The sequence below is a fragment of the Leptinotarsa decemlineata genome, unplaced genomic scaffold, assembly GCF_025532065.1.
Source record: "Leptinotarsa decemlineata unplaced genomic scaffold, Ldec_3_MD MMD2_tig00000026_RagTag_RagTag, whole genome shotgun sequence".
Lineage (NCBI taxonomy): Eukaryota > Metazoa > Arthropoda > Insecta > Coleoptera > Chrysomelidae > Leptinotarsa > Leptinotarsa decemlineata.
Window position 1 is genome coordinate 1,855,702 of NW_027412539.1, and position 19,291 is coordinate 1,874,992.

Genomic DNA, 19,291 nt, shown 5'->3' on the forward strand with positions numbered 1-19,291 from the left:
GTTCATTAATCTGCAGTGTAGGTGAGTTGAGACTGGCCTGAACGAATTGTTCTTTTAGATAATTTGATTTACAGCAAGTCTTCAATTATACCCTGTTACAACTCATTTAAGTGTGTGAAGTTTTTTTTCACCTGATAGGAGGAATTAGTCGATTCGGATTTGCGGTTGGTAACCTCGTTCACAGGCAGATGGGGCGATGACAAATATGTTGTTTGTCGTTCGCTTCAGTCTAGTTCAAGGAATGATATTAGTCCCCACTCAGTTGTGTCTCATTCGTTCTCCTAACGAGCACACACATGTTGATGATAGACACTATCATGCACTGACCAGTGGCCAATAATCCCGAAACCGGTCTGCCAGTGTGTTCCAATAATTGTAAATAGATTCCAAGAGTTGCATCGCCAACAGCATATGCAGGAATTACTTCTGAGAACAATCCTGCACTGATACCTGTAGGATATAATCCAACGCCCTTCGTGGTATTAGCCAGGGGAGTAGTTGTTTTCTGATAGGTGCCAGTATATTACCCTACAGTGTAGGTGAGTTGAAACTGGTCTGAAACTATTGTTCTTTTAGATAATTTTATCATATTTCAATTTTTTTCCTTCACCTTTTTTGAAGTTCTACAATAATCATTTTATACGTGACGTATCCTGCACATATGTTGAGAAATACGAGTGATTCGAGAATATCCCCCGGTAATTTTTATTCGCAAATTTACCTATTGGTTACTTCATTCTACGCATTCAACATGGCGGACCGCCCAAAATGATGGACTTATTTCTTATGCATCATGATATGGATGTGAAATGAAAAGATTTGCTGAAAAGATTCGCCCATGACTGAACCCAGTTAGTTATTTATTCACTTCATATTCGGTGAAATGTATTAATTGAATTCATGGATGATAAATATATTAGAATAGCATATATAATATATTATATCAATATATTAAAATAGATTTGCAGTTTTTATTCGAGAATAAAAATAATATTGGTTACTAGTGATACAAATAATTCAATAGCTCAAACAACAAAATGTCTTTATTGTAATCCTCGATTATTTTGTCAAATGTGCTGGTTCTCCAGTCAAGAGTTGAATCCGAAATAGATGACGAAGAGAACGTGTAATAAATACATATTTGGCATTTGAGCTAGAGAATTCTTTGGATTTAAATAAAAAAAAGGAATATATCGACGAGATATCCCTGTAGGAAGTTGATGTGATGTCATAACAATCATGTTATAACAGTATTACAGATGGACGATTTTTTGATGATATCACATAAGACTTATCCCGTTGCCATCAAAGTGATATCCTGAGGACATATATGAGATGTATTCCTGTTGGCTGGGAGGTTCACTGAAGATCGGAAAGTAGAAAAGGAATGGAAAATCAGTAAATTTTTTTTGTGAACACATGAACTGAGATAATTTTACTCGAAAAAATACAATAATTTTCCATTTATGGACTTAGTAAATATTGAATCTATTCCAATATTTTCTCATTGTTTTGAACTCGCCTTTGATGTTTTTACTAACCTGGCAGATTGCGTCAAAATGAGGCAGAATCCAAGAAAGAATAAAAGAAGAAGATTCTCATCTCAGGTTCACTGAAGATCGGAAAGTAGAAAAGAAATGGAAAATCAGTATTTTTTTTTTTACTGAACACTTGAACTGAGATAATTTCACTCGAAAATATACGATAATTTTCCATTCATGGACTTAGTAAATATTGAATCTATTCCAATATTTTCTCATAGTTTTTAACTCGCCTTTAATGTTTTTACTAACCTGGCAGATTGCGTCAAAATGAGGCAGAATCCAAGAAAGAATAAAAGAAGAAGATTCTCATCTCATTTACTCATTTCATTAAAGTGGGGTTATTAATTTAGGTGTGTATTTAGAATTGGAAATTTTCTCATCTTGTAATAATTATTTATTACTGGTTGCACTTTTCCACTGTTTTCCAATGATGACTTTTTTTTATTAGATTTTGGATTTATATTTTGAGATCATGGCTATTACTAGAACGAAAAAGAAGAAGGTTTCCAAGAAACTAAAAAGTTCCTGGAGGAAGCATGTTGATGTTACTGATGTTGAAGATTTTCTCGAAGATAAACGGCTAGAGGAACGATTAGGGTAACAACTGTCAAAACATTTTGTTAGTTTTATAATTTTTGTTTTCTATACAGATCTATAACTTCAATCCCAAACGAGGAGTTATTCAAAATAGATTCAGATTCCAATTTACAATTATTATCAGCTAAGGAAAGAAGGAAATTGAAGGCTAATAAACCTTTGAGGTGTTTCTCAGCTCTACAACCTCATACCAAGGTTTCTGATCCAATTGCAAAAAGGTAAGTTTCATAGTTTATATATGTGGACGATTGTCAGCTTGATTAAAAATAAAATACTGATAACAAACATTAGCAAGTTCGATATTTTCTTCACATTTCATTATATAGTTATGAACAAACTAACTAAAAAATATATTCCATTTCTCTTATAGTATGTCATTTTCTCAGAAAGTTGTGTTAGTGTAAGTTAATGGAAGGTTCAAACACCACACTTGAGAATGAACATTGAGATTGCATCAGAAACAGACAAATAATTTAATTCAGTTGGATCAAAATTATCGGAACACATTTTGAAATTAGACGGTGAACATCAAGTTGAATGGAACATGATGGGAAGATGAGAATGATTGCTAATGAACTCCACTGTAAGAGACGAGAACTTAGAGAATCAGCATATATTATTATATCTGGAAAGAAATGTACTTCAAACAGTTCTTCAGAAATGAAACGTACTTGGCTACCAGTTGAGTCATTCAAATACATTGACATATTTCACATTTCAAAATTCCTTTGACATCTATTGAGAATTATAGAATATCCTTAGATTTTTCCAATTCTCCAGATGGAGACAGATTTTTGCCTCCGAAATGTTGAGATTAAGTATCAGTATAATGTCTTCATTTTTTAATAGGGAAAAATTATCAAATTCCACAGGTTACTGATGATTAAAACATTTTTCTTTGGGAAAATACTTTTATTTTACAAAATAATTTATCAGGTTGAACTAAAAAGTTTGCCCTTTACAATTTAATACTATTTCAGATTGTGGGAGGTGAAAATACCAAAAAAAGGTCAATAAAAATACTATTTCCTTCATAAAAAATGACTTGCTTGTAGTTCAGTGAATGTTCTTCAGACGAGTACTTTTTTAAGACAGCCCTAATGAAAAGAATGAGTGTGTGTTAAATAATAGTTTCATCAATATTATTTGTAATTTTATTCTGTTCGTTGTGTATAATGAAGTGTACATAACACTGACATATAATGTTTTCTCAACTTACTCTTTCGAGTCAAGATTTTTGTCCTATGAAGACAAGAAATAAACATAACCTTTGAAGTAATATGAAATATTTGGAAAACCCTATATTTTGATGTAAATCCTACTCAACATTCCACGGAAAAAAATTTAAAAGATTTGTCATAAAATGATAGAAAATTCAGGAAACGGATATGCCATAAAAATAACAATTTCAAACTTAACTCCTGATTTATTTCTTTTCGATATAAGTTCATCCTAAAATACTTTAGATATTAGGAAATACACATCAGTTTCAAATGACTATGAAAACTAATTAATACAGCATAAACTATGCCAATTTTTGAGAAAGCTATTGTATAGCGAAACACCTGTCATGGTTTTTGTAAAACCCTTTATAGTGAAAATCATATAATAAACTGTAATAATTAGTTTTTAATATGGATTTTCATCAAGTATTGGCCAGTTATATTCAATTAAATGCATATAAGTATATGGTACTTATGATAATGTCTTGGAAACAGAAATCTAAAGTTGACAATCAACAATATAGTGTATGTGAAAATGAATATATTACTCACGATACAAACCAATGGATATCATAAAAAATAGTTATACTTTTCATATAAATATAAACATGTATATTGTATATTTCAGAAATCGAGTAAGGACCAAAGAGGAACGAAGAAATAAACTAGTAAAGTTGAAAGAATTGGAAAATGGAGCCAAAGGAATATTGAAGCGCAAGGAAATACTAGCAAATGCCAATAGAAAGTTATATGAAGAGAGAAAGAAAAACCAAATCAGAAGAGGTGAATTCACTGAAGATCTATGGGAAAATAAAGGTAATGAGAAATTACTAAAATATTTTAAAAAATGGGTAAAATTAATTTTTCAAAAGTCAAAATTTTTTGATTTACATAAATAAATCCAGCTCTTTTTGAAGATTTTTTTACATATTTCTAGGTAGGTTTAGAGACGCCTTTTCCTTCAATAAACTGTAATTTTTAAAGTAATCTTTAAAACTTGGACAAATCGAAACCTGACAGAATGGTAAAACGGCAACATATGCTTCTTTGGTTTTTTGGCCAAAGATGAAAAAACCTACTGCTAATGACAAATCAAACAAGGTGCAAATACTGATTTGTTAGGGGAGAACAGGAGCAATGAAAACAGCAGCAGTGATAACATCCTTGAATTTGTCCCTTTACATCTTGTAATGAAGGTAAAGACAAGAGTGGACCAATTCAGACTTAACCAATCCGTTATAGTTGAATAGAACTGGCCGATACTTAATGAAATCCGTATTAAATCTGATTAATACAGTTTATTGTATGATTTTCACTATAAAGAGTTTTACAAAAACCGCGACATGTGTTTCGCTATAAAATAACTTCCTCAAGCATAAACTAAAAGTTACTTCTAAATTACAACTATTTTATATACTCTAACATATTACCTACTTGAATGCCTACTTTCTAATGAATGAATCTACCTGAAATGGTCACATATGAATTCATCAACTATATGAATGAATTTTTTTGAAAGTACTGTAAATATACTTGACTGTTTTTACCTGGAAATGAACAGATTCAATAATGGAGAATTATACAATTCAGTTTGATCGTTCATAAGATATTGAGAGTTTTTGACTTTGTTTATTTCCATACTCTCCAACAGGTTCAGTTTCAAACCTTTCTTCTGGAAATGGAGGGGCATCAATTCATGGTTGAACTCAACTCATATACCTCTGTGATTGAATGAGCGGGATATGTAAAATTTATTTTTCCATTCTGGAAACTATTTTTGTGTTCCTTGATGTGGGCTTTGAACGTTCTTCCAGTTTGACCCATATAAAATATGGACATGACCCACATGATAATGGATACACTCCCGATTTTTCTGAAACTGAACTTATATCTTTGTTATTCTTAATGTGCATGCCTAAGTTGTTGTTGGTTTTGAAAGCAATATGTATACCTTTGTAGAGCTGTTTTTGTAAAACTCTTTTTAGGGAAAATCGTACAATAAACTGTATTAATTAGTTTCAACCCTTGATTAGGTTAGGTTAGTGAGTGGGTCTATTCGACCCTCCACCGCAACCCGCAAGGATTTATTGTGGCTGACACCTATTCACACTCAGCCAAATAAACCCAGCTTCCTAACGAAGCTGATTAGTTTGTATGGTGAGTGGTCATTCAGGTCAGATGGTAAGAGTTTGGCTCTGCCGAACTCTAAAGACATGATTCGGTGCCCAGCAGGGCAGACACAAAGTATATGCTCTGTTAATGAGGTAATCGGATAGTCAAGTTGCAAAAATCCCACCTTGATACCCACGACAACCTTCCCATGTGAGGGTTTTTGCACGTCAGCTACACCTGACGATGCCTTAGATTCAGCCGTGCAGGGCTTTTTTGCCTCTGGTTTTGGTGAATCATCACATGAGCGCAAACGTTTGCTAACCTGCTCATGGGGGGGGTTTGTTCCCCCACCTGAGACAGATTCTGCGTACGCCACTCAAGAATTTGGTGCAAGATGGTTTTATAAGGTACCCCGCTCTTGAGGAGACGACTCAGTCGTTTCCTGGCTGCATCACCAAACCTTTTTTTTAAGGTTCAGTTGTTGGATCAGGAGTTGGGGAGTTGAGAAGCTCTCGCTCCTCAACTGAATTTACAGGGAGTTAGTTGGAGTCATAAACTCGACATCCATCTCCTCTGTAGACTTACTCCTGAACTAAATTTACAGGGAGGTTCGTTGGAGTTGTAAATTCGACATCCATCTCCTCTGTAGACTCGCTCCTGAACTGAATTTACAGGGAGGTCAGTTGGAGTCGTAAACTATTCAATTCCTACAAAAGCAGTATACATCATTTCCCACAGATATTTTCATTTAGGGAATAGCATTTGAATTACACTAGTCCTTCATTTTAGTCATATCTTGGTGATTGTTTGATGAAGTGTTATGTTTCTATTAGGCCATAGCATTATGGTGTCGTCTGCGAAAAATGTCTTTCCATTTTTGAGGGTACACCATATGTCATTTTTGTTCCTTTGCAGTTGTCTTGACTATTTGCTTTCTTTTGTTTCAAAGTGGTTGATAATGTTTCACTGTGAATTTTAAAAGTTCGGACTTCCATTTTCTAATATGATTCGAAACCTATGAAAGAACAAATAAAATTAGAATGAATTGCTAAAATATCAATTATGTATAAAACGTGAAATGAAAATACAATAAAATTAATAAAATGAAATAACCAAGATGAAAGATGAAAATGAGCACAGAGTAAAAAGTAATAAAAAAAATTAAAATAAGCAAAAAAATAAGTATATATAAAATATATAAAAAAAAAACTTTAACTTTTGCTCATTTTTATTTCTTCTTTCTGTGTAGTAATTTTCATCTCTTATGTTGATTATTTTATTTTATTCATTTTATTTTTTTGATTTTATTTTTTTAATTTCACGTTTTATTGCTTATATATAATTGATATTTTAGCTATTCATTCTTATTATTATTATTCATTCAATTTTATTTGTTATTCCATAGATTTTAAATCATATTAGAAATACCATGTAAGACAACCATATCAGTCCAAACTTGTGAAATATTTGCTTTCCATTTGTTAATTACAATGCCATCATTTGTCGCCCTTATGTTTTGGTTTGAATGTTAGACGATATTACAAAAATTGCTGTTTACTCATCTAAACTCATTGAAATCTACACATTTATCTTTATTTATTTTTATATTGTTAAGGATTCGCCAGCTTTATTGTATATTTTGTTCTTTGACATTTCAATTCTCTATATTACTTGGGTAATTTAATTTTTCTTATAAATACTTAGATATCTTTGATGGTCATTTAAACGGCGTCATGTTTCTCGGATTTATTAGGGATAATTTGCCTATGCTGTTGGAAAGTGTACCTCTCAATATTCGTCAACAGATGTCGATGCAGCTAGATGGAGCTCCTACACACTTTGATAGACGTGTTAGATCGACAATATCCAAATAGGTGGATAGGACGAGGAGGTCAACAGAACTGGTCAGCCAGGTCTCCGGACCTTACAACTCCCGAATATTTTTTATGGGGATATATCAAAAGTATTGTTCACGATACACCGCCAATGACACCTCAGGAATGAAAGTACGAATAAGAAGAGCGTTTCGTTCCATATCGCATAATATGTTATCCAGAGTTCAGCACTCATTTCAAGAAAGAGTTCGCCTATGCATCGAGAATAATGGACACCATTTTGAGCATTTATTGAAATGATAAACCATTTCAGATTATTAATTTTTCGATAAAATGACTTCAAGAATGCTTTTTTGCTTTTCATATGAAAGAACGAATAAAATTAGAATCAATTACTAAAGTATCAATTATATATAAAAAGTGAAATGAAAATACAATAAATTGAATAAAATGAAATAATCAAGATGAAAATGAGCAGAGTAAAAAGTAATAAAAAATGAAAATAAGCAAAAAATAAGTATATATAAAATAAATAAAAATAAAAAAATAACTTTTTAACTTTTGCTCATTTTTTATTTCTTTTTTCTGTGTAGTAATTTTCATCTCTTATGTTGTTTATTTTATTTTATTCTTTAATTTCACGTTTTATTGCTTATATATAACTGATATTTTAGCTATTCATTCTAATTTTATTTGTTATTTCATAGATTTCGAATCATATTAGACATACCATGTAAGACAACCATATTATTTCAAAGTTGTAAAATATTTGTTTTCCATTTGTTGATTACAATGCCATCATTTGTCGCCCTTATGTTTTGGGTTGAATGTTAGACAATATTACAAAAATTGCTGTTTACTCATCTAAACTCATTGAAACCTACACATGTATCTTTATTTATTTTTATAGTGTTGAGGATTCACCAACTTTGTTCTTTTACATTTCAAATCTCTGTAGTACTTGGGTAGTTTGATTTTTCTTATAAATACTTAGACGTCTTGATAATATTTTAGAAAGAACTCATTATCAATAAACTTTCTGATGTTATGTAATGAAGACAGAGATTTGCCTTACTACTTTCATTTATTGACTTTGAAACATCTAAATATTCTAATAGAGCGTATTGCTCATCAAAACAGCCATAGGTTTTTTATTGATTTGATATGAATTTTAATGACTTTTTTTAGATAAAAAAAATCCCATTGAAATGGATGAATGGACCACTTTAACTACAAAAAAACACAATCTTCGAGGAATGGGAATACCAGTGAAAGAGGTTAGAAAAAGTGTTACCGAGAAGAAGAGTCTTTTGCCAGCAATAGAACCTCCTCATCCCGGTATGTCATACAACCCTTCTTATGAAGACCATCAGAAATTACTGAAACTCGTTGCTGATAAAGAAACGAAACTTATAAAAGAAGATGCACATTTAACAAGGTGTACCAAAGGAATGTTTACTAAAACTACGGAAAAGAAAAGAGATGTAAGCTTTACAGATTTTTTTTACAATTCATTGATTTTGTCTTTAAATATTACTGGAGTTTTATCCCAACACCAAACCGTTATTTTTAACTCCTTGACACGTGTTTCGATCACCAAGTGATCATCTTCAAGAGGAAGATTAAACTAAATATACATACCTAGTTGTCCTTATTCATACAATAGATACTCTGCTAAGTACCTGCGTCTTAATTGTCTTAAATCAATTTTACAATGTTGCCTCATCTAATAATAGTTAAACCTGATAATTTCAACAAGCTATATAGTATAATAATAAGTATTGGTCTACCATCGTTATTCATAATAATAATAATAATAGAATTTATTCATCAATCAAAGGTCATACAAGGTATTATACATACACACATGCATAACACTTATCAGACTAGTCAAGAAAGAAAAGAAGGTAATCTACAAATAAATCAATAAATAAATTGTTAATCGCAAACAAACCAGAAAAATTGTACATACAATAGTCAGTCTTACAATTATGAGATATCACGAATTATAAAATTCTTCAACATTATAAAATACTTTTTCAAGAAGAAAATTTTTCAATTTATTTTTGAATAGAATGTCATTCAGATTCACATCTATCAAATCTCTTATTTTATTGAAACACTTGATACCAATATGCTTTGTTGAATTTTCAGATTGATAACCTTGAATAGGGTTGTCGAAGTTTTTCTTTATTCCTAGTATTATACATATGAGTGTTTTCATTCCTCATTAGTTCTTTTTGGTTACGTTTTATGTACATAATCAGTTCAAGAATAGATAAACATGGAAGGGTTAATATTTGGAGATTCTTGAATAAAGGTTTACATGTTGTGGTTGGATGAGCATGACAAATCGTTCTTATTATCCTTTTTTGAGATACAAATGCTCTTTCAAAGTGACAAGACGACCCCCAGAAGATCACGCCATATTGTAGAGTAGATGTACCATCCCAAAATATAATAGTCTCAAGATGTCTGCTGATACAGTATCTCGCAGATTTTTTATTATATAACATGTAGTGCTTAGTTTCGAACATACAGTATTTATGTGAGCTTCCCATGTTAGCATACTATCCAAAGTAACTCCTAAGAACTTGATGGTTTCCATGGATTGTATAGATTTACCAGATAAGGTTAAGTATAGGTCATAATTTGGATTCATGTTTTTTGGCAAGAACCGGACATAATTGGTTTTTTTTCTATTCAGGCTTAGGCCATTCTCAAGGCTATACCTTTCTATTTCATTAGATGTCTTGTTGCTTAATTTTGTTAATTGATCAAGGTAATTGTGTGACATCAGAATATTAGTGTCATCGGCATATAATATCATTTGATTTGCGAATTTACAGGTGTCTTCAATGTCACTCAGAAAGGCTACAAACAATAGTGGTCCCAGGATTGAACCCTGTGGAACCCCTGAATTTATTACTCTTGAATCTGACTTCACACCATTCACCACTGTCGTCTGGGTTCTGTTTGTTGTGTATGATGTTACCCATTGAAGCAGAACACCCCTAACTCCTAACCCTTCCAATTTCATGATTAACAAATGATCATCAATGGAATCGAAAGCCTGAATGAAGTCAGAACAGTTCTAGAACATTATTTCTATCATTCAGTGCACTGTAGATAAACTCTAGGCAATCAGAAATTGCCGAGCTGGTTGATTTGTGTTTACGGAAACCATTCTGATTTGCTGAGATGAGCTCAAAATATTCTAAGTACTTGGTCAATCTATCACAATACGATGCTTCGAATACTTTAGCGATTTGATTTTGTATGCATATAACCCTATAGTTATGTATGTCACAAGCAGAGCCCTTATTTTAAATAGAGGTATACATTTTGATTCCTTAACATCTGGAAATGTTCCAGATGTGAAAGATTCATTTGATAAATATGATATGATATCTGCTACAAGAGTACAAATAGATTTGAGAATTTTCCCATTTATGTCATCTATGCCATCTATGCCGTGTTAGGAATCACACGTTAAAAGGTAAGACCTCGTTAGTCCTTAGCTCGCACAAGTTTCTTAACTTCTGAGAGTTGTCGTTCGTATGGGGGCGGCAGCTGATTAACGGAAAAACAGATTTTTTTAAACAGACTGTTTAGCTGTTGTCTTATTTATAATGGATGTTACTTCTATGGGTGTCACTGGTGTTAGAAAAAAGCTTTTGTGGAATCTGTTGATATTTTTATCACCATTATTGGGTTTGTTGAAATTGTGAGAAGAGTCTATGAAAAAGTCATTGATAAAGTTACTTTTTATAATTGGATCAGTAATTGTCTGTCCTTGATTATCAACAATATTGACCTTATTTATCTGCTCGGTACAATTTTCCTCTTTAATAATTTTCCAGCTCTCTCTCATGATATTAGGTGAATTAAAAAGTCTGTCATCATTTTTTTATAATGTTTTACTCGGCATTTATACTCTTTTTTTAAACTGTTTATATGCTGCAATGTAATTCTTGTCTTGTGTTTGTTTCTTTACCCTTTCCATTTCACAAAGTTGAGCATGCATTTCCTTCATTTCAGGGGAATACCATTTTTTGGGTTATTTTTCAATTTAGTTTTAGTTACGGGAAATGAAATGTTATAGCAGTAAATGAATGTTTTATAGAATATGGAAAACTTATCTTGAAAAGTGTTAGCTGAGTATATTTCATTCCAGTCTTCAGTGGATATATGTTGTTGAAATGTGCTAATATTAGAGTTATTGAATATTATTTTATAGATAGACTCTGTTTTGATTTCCTCATTCACAGCAATGTTAAGAGAACAAAGCTGATATGTATGATCAGATAAAAAAAAGTGTATCACCCGTACATGACTTATTTCTGTATTCGAGAAGATATTGTCAATGCAAGTTGCAGAATGGCTAGTTATCCTTGTGGGCTCATTGATGTAATATTTTGTTATACTCCTGTAGCAGATTCATCAATACCATTTTATTCACACTGTATTCGAGAAAGTTAATATTTATGTCACCACAGATAATAAAAGTATCCTCGTTGTTATATATTTCATAGAGTAATTGTTCTATCTTGGTAATGAAGGTACCAATTTCACTATCTGGAGTTCTGTATATGCCAATGATATATATGAAATTATTTCTGTTCAGAAATTTGGTATGTGTTAAACACGTTTCAAAGCTCTTCTCTACACTACCTTTATAAGTTATTGCTTCAAGGTTTACTTCTTCATTAGCAAATATACATACTCCCCCTCTTCGATGTTGTGTCCTAGCAAAATATGAGATGAGTTTGTAGTTTTCAATCACAGTTGTCTTCAGTTCATCTTCTGTGAGTCAGTGTTCATCGATACAAGCGATTTTCACATTGTGTGTTGTGAGTAATACGTTAAGGTCATCACATTTTCCTGAAAGTCCCTGTATGTTGAAATGAACCATATTGAAGGCATCATCACAATTCACTGGTGGTTGGGGGTATGATGATCTTGTTGTTGCGTTTCTAAAAAAGACCTCGGTTGGTTTGTCTGTGCCTCCTCTTCTTTTGGTTGCCCATCTAGAAAGTGTTGCCCTAGCTTGAAATTGAATCTATTATATATTATATTTCTGGGCCAAAAGTCAGGTGCGTAAATAAGTTCTTTTAGATGAAGATCTACTCCAATCATAAAAGACTGGTTATCCTTCCGTATATTTTTTGTTTCTAATTTTTTGATGTGCACATTTTCTGTCTTCGTTTTATCTTTAATATATTTCTCTATGTTATCCTCCTTAATGGTGTCTGGTACCCGTGATACAAATAGCCATATCTTTTTGCTTTTATTTTCGTGTTTCCCATTAAAATGTTCATTTCCATTACCACTTCCGATGTTATGTCCTCTTTTCCTTCTTGTTACTACTTGGTAATCATGCTGTGTTTTTTCGTTCATTTTTTGTTCTGTTTGAATTTGTAGTATTTTTGGTGCAATCTGATTCACTTTGGAAAATGAATCACCCTGTAATTGGGCATTCTCCGCTTCCTGGCTGTTTATTACCTTTGACTCATTTATAAGGTTTTTTTCTTGGTATGTTTTTCAGCCTCACCTTTTTCTGATAGGCCTTTTTTTTGTGCTATTTGCCTGCCGTTTTTTTGTTTGGATGGAGTTTTGTGAGGATAATTGTAGCTTTATTGTGACAAAATATTTTCTAGGAATGCGATTTTGTCATTCAATAATGAGATAACTATCTCTTTGTCCTTTATAATTTTTTCCTTATTCTGGATTACGTCTCTTCGAAGTTTATTTTCTTCTTTTAGGAATATTTCCCCAGTGTAGACTAGATCACTTTAGTTTCTTTCTTTACCCTGGTTTTGATTTCCCACCACATGCTTACCAATCACCTTTTTTAGATTCATTAGTCTGCCTGAGACATGCAGGATGAAAAGTGTCTTCACATTTGATATACATTGATTGCTTCGTTCACAACTTTTTTCTGACAATGTTTACATATTGTTTTCTTTAGAGTTTAATGACAGTGGACTTGCACCTGCCGCCATTTAAAATATATATGTTTAAACATATAATTATGTTTACTTATTTCTGCACGCTCATAGGCATCTAGATGCCTGTTGTTGACTTGTCTAACTAATCTTAATGAACTAAAGTCTAGGGAATGGTTTTATTGCAAAATATTATGGGCGACTGCTGATTTTTCTGGTTTTCCATATTTCAGGTGTGGTATAAGGCAACATTATAAAATTTAGACAATTAAGACGCAGGTACCAAGCAGAGGCTTCTTATGGTATAAATGAGGACAACATTGTATGTATATTTCATTAGTTCGGACTTCCATTGTCTAATATGAGATAAATTGATTTGAAATCCCCGAAAGAATCTGTAAAATATTAGCTGAAAAATAACAATTTTTTTTTTTTAATTTTCATCTCGTGTTAATACTTTTATTTTTTGGTTGTTGCTTGTATTTTATTTCATTGTAATTTCAGTTTTTTTTTGCTTAATGTAATTGTTATTTTTCAGCTTATCTTTTTAATTGTTTACAGATTCTTTCAGGGATTTCAAATCAATTTATATCATATTAGACAATGGAAGTCCGAACTAATAAAATGCACCATGAAACACCAACCACCTTCAAACAAACATTGTATGTATATTTAGTTTATTCTTCCTCTTGAAGATGTTCACTTGGTGATCGAAACAGGTGTCAAGGTGTTAAAAATAACGGTTTGGTGCTGGGATGAAACTCCAGTAACCAAAAGTTCCAAACAGTACATCACAAATTTTGTATTTGTTTAGCAATCTTGGCTGGTGGAGATGTCTGAAGGATTACCTAGCAAAGATGGCACCAATACTGAAGAAAATGATGCAAGTGATGGCGAATATAAACCTGTAAACCCCCCCACAAGAAACCTGAAGAAAAGTGTCAAGCAAAGGAGGAAACAAACTGAACAGTTGGAGCTTGCAAAGGCTAGAAGAGCCCTCAAGTTGGAGAAGAAAAAAATTACTGATATCCACGGGTTGAAAGTTATTATGAAACAACTGAATAGCAATCAACAGAAGCTGTCTATTTTGAGAGCTAAGCGTTTACAGAAAAAAGAGCTTAAAAAAAATAACCCCAAAGTTCTAAGTTCTATCAAATATGAGGAACCAGATTTAGAATTCAATATGGGCAATGAAATTTCTGGAAACCTCAAAAACTTGAGAACTGAAGGAAACTTGCTCTCAGATAGGTTCAAGAGCATGCAAAAACGTAATATTTTAGCACCAACAAAGAAACATTCCCGCAAAAATGCAAAGGTTAAAAAATACACCAAACCAGGACACAAAGATGAGGATTGGAAAAAAACAGTGGCTCGTTGAATAGAAATATTTTATTTCTGACTAGTTGCAACTCAAACTTAAAGTTGAATATCAATAAATAATAACAACAATAAATAATTGAATTTTATTGTGGTTTGATTGCAAATAACTTACTGACCTTTTTTGTACTAAAATTGTTTATCTGACAGTGTCTGGAGCAAATTAATGTCAGTTAACCCTTTCATCGCAGACAGCACATTCATATAAATATTATAAATACCAACTATAGATTCTGCTGTTATTGAAGTATAACCAACTTATTCCTCATATGGAGCATGTTGGAGAATGTTTTCATTCTCATAATTAATGTGTTTCAAATATATCTTGGTTTTTATATTTTGTTATATTGTATTGTTCATTTTGCGTGTTGTATCAATTTGTTATGAAAAATAGGGGATATACAGAAACCTAGATCTTCATGTGCAAAAATGAAAAAATTTGAAAGTAGAAGCAATAATGGAATTTGTACACAACTCTTATGCAGAAAATGATCTCTACTAGGCACTGCCTTTCTTGTCGGCAACACCCTGCATTAGAGCATCTGTGGAATATCGTCACTGAAATTCATGTTGCCAAATGATTTTCTCATTTTCAGTCATGCTATAAACATTTGTTAATTAAAAGATATGTTTACAAATTGAGTTACTATTTTTATATTACTTTGATTACTTGATATTCATATAAACATAAAATATACATTTACTTTTTATGTGAGCGTGAATTAGCGCTTTTTGCAAATTCAACAAGATTTCCAAAACGTGCAGAAGAAGCGAAATCGTGTAAAACAAAAAGGCCACATGGTCACAAATTTGCAATGGATCTTTGTAGCAGTGTAAGTAATAAATCGTGTTGGTATATATGTAAAAAACTGGTTCTACATAATACTCTACTCTACAATATTTTTACTGCAGTGAAAGGGTTAAACAACACCTACCATAAAAATCTTGATTAGATGGATGTTGTGTTAATGGCACAAAAATTATACAAAAGTTGAAAGAAAATCAATATACTAATAAATTTTCATTATCTAAGTATAAAAATATACATTTGGTACTTTGGTATAAAGTAACTTGTTTTTTGATTTTGAAAAGAATGTCTTTCATAACTTTTAGGCTAATTTTAGTCTTTCATTTTCTTATACATTTTTCCATATTTTATTCTTTACGATTACACTGACAAATGAATATATATTCCCTTTTTCAGAAATCAGAGTTTTGAAATAATTTGCGACTTATCTCTGAATGATCTTTGGTTTCTTGTTACAATTCAAATTTAGTCTTTATGCATAGTAGAATAGAACCAAATCAATTTTTTTAAATATAGAATTGATTTACATGGAGTGACTTGAACTTTTTCAAGGGACTTATTGTCTGACAACTCTGATATATTAATCGATAAAATAATTAATGTTTGCTTTTGCAATTTTTATAACTTTAACAATAAGGAAAAAATCATCGGGAGAAAATATTTTGCCGACTAGAAAAAGATGACCACCCAAATAGAACCTTCATAATCCGAATAACACCCATATCAGAAAAATCACATGGATTTTACCTGATATCCATGCCACCATACATGAGAAAGCATCCATCTATGTATGGAGGCAGTTTACTCTCGAGATTTTTGTAAATAATTTGCTGTCCAAAGCCTTTCCATTAAAATATTTCGATCAAACTTTATATTTTTATCTCTTTATGTTATTGCCATCGATAAGAAAAATTGAATTTATCCCTTTGAAAGGGTGGTTTACTCTTGTGGTTTTTCATAGTATTTTGCTAAAGCCTTCAGATCGAAATATTTCGATCAAACTTCGACTTTTTGTCTCTCTTGATTTGCTACCATTGCCAACAATGAATGAAATGAGAAATTTGTTCGTTTTGGAACGGAAATGACGGAAATATCCAAAAATTGTGAATTCAAAGCTGTAGATTCACAATGTGAGGGAAAAAGGTTTGAGAAAAATATACAAAAAATTATAAAGGAAACTAACTCCTAAAGGAGTAGTTTCAACTTTTCTCATTGGTAGCAATAAATAACTAATACAGAGATATAAAGTTACAAAATCTGATCAAAATATTCCCATTGGAAGACCTTAGTCTTATTGGTCACAATTATAACATAAAAAAAAGAAAGGTTTGATCAAAATATTCTGATGTCAGCAAAATATTTTGAAAAATCACGAAAGTAAACTATCCCAATACAAGGGTAGATTACAATTTTTATGTATGGTGGCATCAGTAACTAGTAAAACTCATACATTTTTGAATATGAACGTGTTATTCGGATTATAAATGCCATATTTGGGCAATTCTTTGCTGAACAGCAAATTCTCCACACTGGAAATCATATACGTGAAATGAAATATATTTAAGTTAAAAAACATTGTTAATAAGTTGAACTCATATCTGTAGTAACAATTTCTTTATTTGAGTGAAAAATGTCATTATTTTAAAATGAAAATTTATTTCAAAAACAAGATTTGAATTTAGTTCATCACTAAAACCAAAAAGTGAATAATTTTGATTTAGCCCTGACAATCTCAATAGCTGAGCAAGTGGAAATCAATCAGTATAAAAATAGCCTATGAAGTCTTGATATATTCTATTTGTCACATACTTGAGAACATTTCGAAGAGAAGTTGTTTTATATGTTGAAGTCTGTAGGAAGTGAGGATTCATGTAATCAATTAAAATGGGGAGCCAAAATTGTTCAATGATGAAGTAAAATGTTTGAAATCACTATACTGAATTTTCAAGAAGAAGATTTTCAAAATGAGTCTGAAATTATGTTCTAATCTTTGATTTGAATATTTTTTTTATTGAATTTCCTGTTAATTCCTTTGAAGGGCAAAGTGATGTTGCTAGCTTAGCAGGACTTATTTACATCAGTAGTAGGTATTGAGATGTAACAGATTAGGTGTGAAAACGATGAAATAAAAAAAATTGCCTCTACATTTTGACCATCAAAGTATTTTACTTCAATAGTCACTAGCGGCTGGTTCAATAACTAAACTTTAAATATTTAATTTTTGAGAAAGTTGTCACAGTGAAAAATCAACATGAGATTTCATGTTTTACTCAGCCTTTCACTTTTTAGTTTGCTGTAATGAAAAATTTTCAATATAGAATTTTCATTTCAAGGATTACTCAAAGTAAAACAATTTCAAGTTGAGCGCATGCATTACCTGACAATGTAGCCAATAATAATTTTGACATAATATTTTTTTGGTCTATGTTTAATATACAAAAAGTATCAATTGTAAATGGAAACACTCACATTTATGATTATCTCAAATGCACTAGAACTTTGAAAATGGTGTGTATGAACTACCCACCACCAGTCTCTTTATTAAATTAATATGAGAAGTAAAAGTTTGGTCTATGAACCAGCCATAATTTTATGTAACACTAGCTTGAACCTTTACTCAAATTCTTCCAAATTTTATGAACTCTTGATCTATCATCAAACAAACTCCTAACCATTATAACTTGAACAAAACCAACTATTAACATAAAAACAAGTTGAAACATGGAGTAAGTATTGACTTTAAAGTAATTCTCTTCAGCAACATTCCTATCTCTGGCCTCATTTGATTTTATCATGTCCTGCAAACTTCGAGCCTTACTCAACTGATTTCTCAAACTGTTGATGATCTCTTGAACATCTTCTATTTTCAGCTCATACATTTGTTCTGATTGAATGGCATTAAAGTCAAACTTTTCTTCAGAGTCCCATTCATTTCCTTCTTCACCTTCAACTATAAGCTCGAAAAAAACAGTCTTGGTATTGTAGGAGCTGAAGGAATTGTCAAAGCAAAATCGATAATCTCCTTGCATGGAAGCATCAACTCTGTGATTATTTTCAGACTTTTTGAAGTCAGCTAAAATAATTCTACCAGTTGGATCGACTAAGCGAAAGGTTATATCCAAATCTCCGTGTCCTCCGTCTATGACTTGGTATTCAACATCTATAGTATCTCCCTTTCTTGCTGATTGATAAAAACATGTTTCAGATCCGGCCTCAACAAAAATAGTGAGTTCTCTTTCTAGAGAATTTGCATACTTCAAGATATGTATTAATAAAAATATTGTCATACACTGCTTCATTATAATATTGCTTAAATGAATATACATTTCATAAGAGAGTGATTTTCAGTTCATTTTTTCTAATTTAACTTGCCTTTTTGGCATATCCTCATGACATTGACATTTGACTTTTCAATCACAAAGCACAACCTCAGAGGGCACAACAAATATTGTTCGTTTGTAACTTTATCAGTAGTTTGATAAGCCTTAACGAACTTGAGTTTTATGCCACGAATTTGGTTTGGAATAAAAAAATCCTTATGCAATATGTCAATTCTAATTAAGAGATAATTGTTTTTCAATAATTTTGATTTTAACCTCGAAATCTAATCTTACATGCAAAAAATTCGAAAAAGTTGGTTTATCTTGCTCACTGATCATTTGACTAAAACGGGTTTGTTCACAGATCATAATATTTTGGGTTCTCTCGTTCAAAGTTGGATTTTGTGATTCATCCAATCTATGACCTATTTCACGATGATATGATGAAAAATCTCACAAAGAAATTATTTTTCTAAGGAAGCGTCACACTAGGAATTTTTATATTTTTTGACTTTTAACTCAGAGAT

At 31.6% G+C, this 19,291-nt stretch overlaps 2 protein-coding genes across 2 annotated transcripts; one reads left to right on the forward strand and one right to left on the reverse strand.

Moving 5' to 3' along the window:
* Positions 1-1,765: 1,765 nt before the first annotated feature.
* On the forward strand, positions 1,766-14,725 carry LOC111507409 (ribosome biogenesis protein NOP53). The gene is made up of 6 exons (XM_074171592.1): positions 1,766-1,894; positions 1,993-2,141; positions 2,195-2,359; positions 3,993-4,180; positions 8,500-8,795; positions 14,074-14,725. The coding sequence occupies exons 2-6, from the start codon at positions 2,017-2,019 to the stop codon at positions 14,635-14,637; spliced, it is 1,338 nt and encodes a 445-aa protein (XP_074027693.1). The 5' UTR covers positions 1,766-1,894; positions 1,993-2,016; the 3' UTR covers positions 14,638-14,725.
* Positions 14,631-18,864, reverse strand: opm (transmembrane emp24 domain-containing protein opossum). Its single transcript, XM_023171949.2, has one exon. The coding sequence runs from the start codon at positions 18,768-18,770 to the stop codon at positions 18,045-18,047; it is 726 nt and encodes a 241-aa protein (XP_023027717.2). The 5' UTR covers positions 18,771-18,864; the 3' UTR covers positions 14,631-18,044.
* Positions 18,865-19,291: the final 427 nt, after the last annotated feature.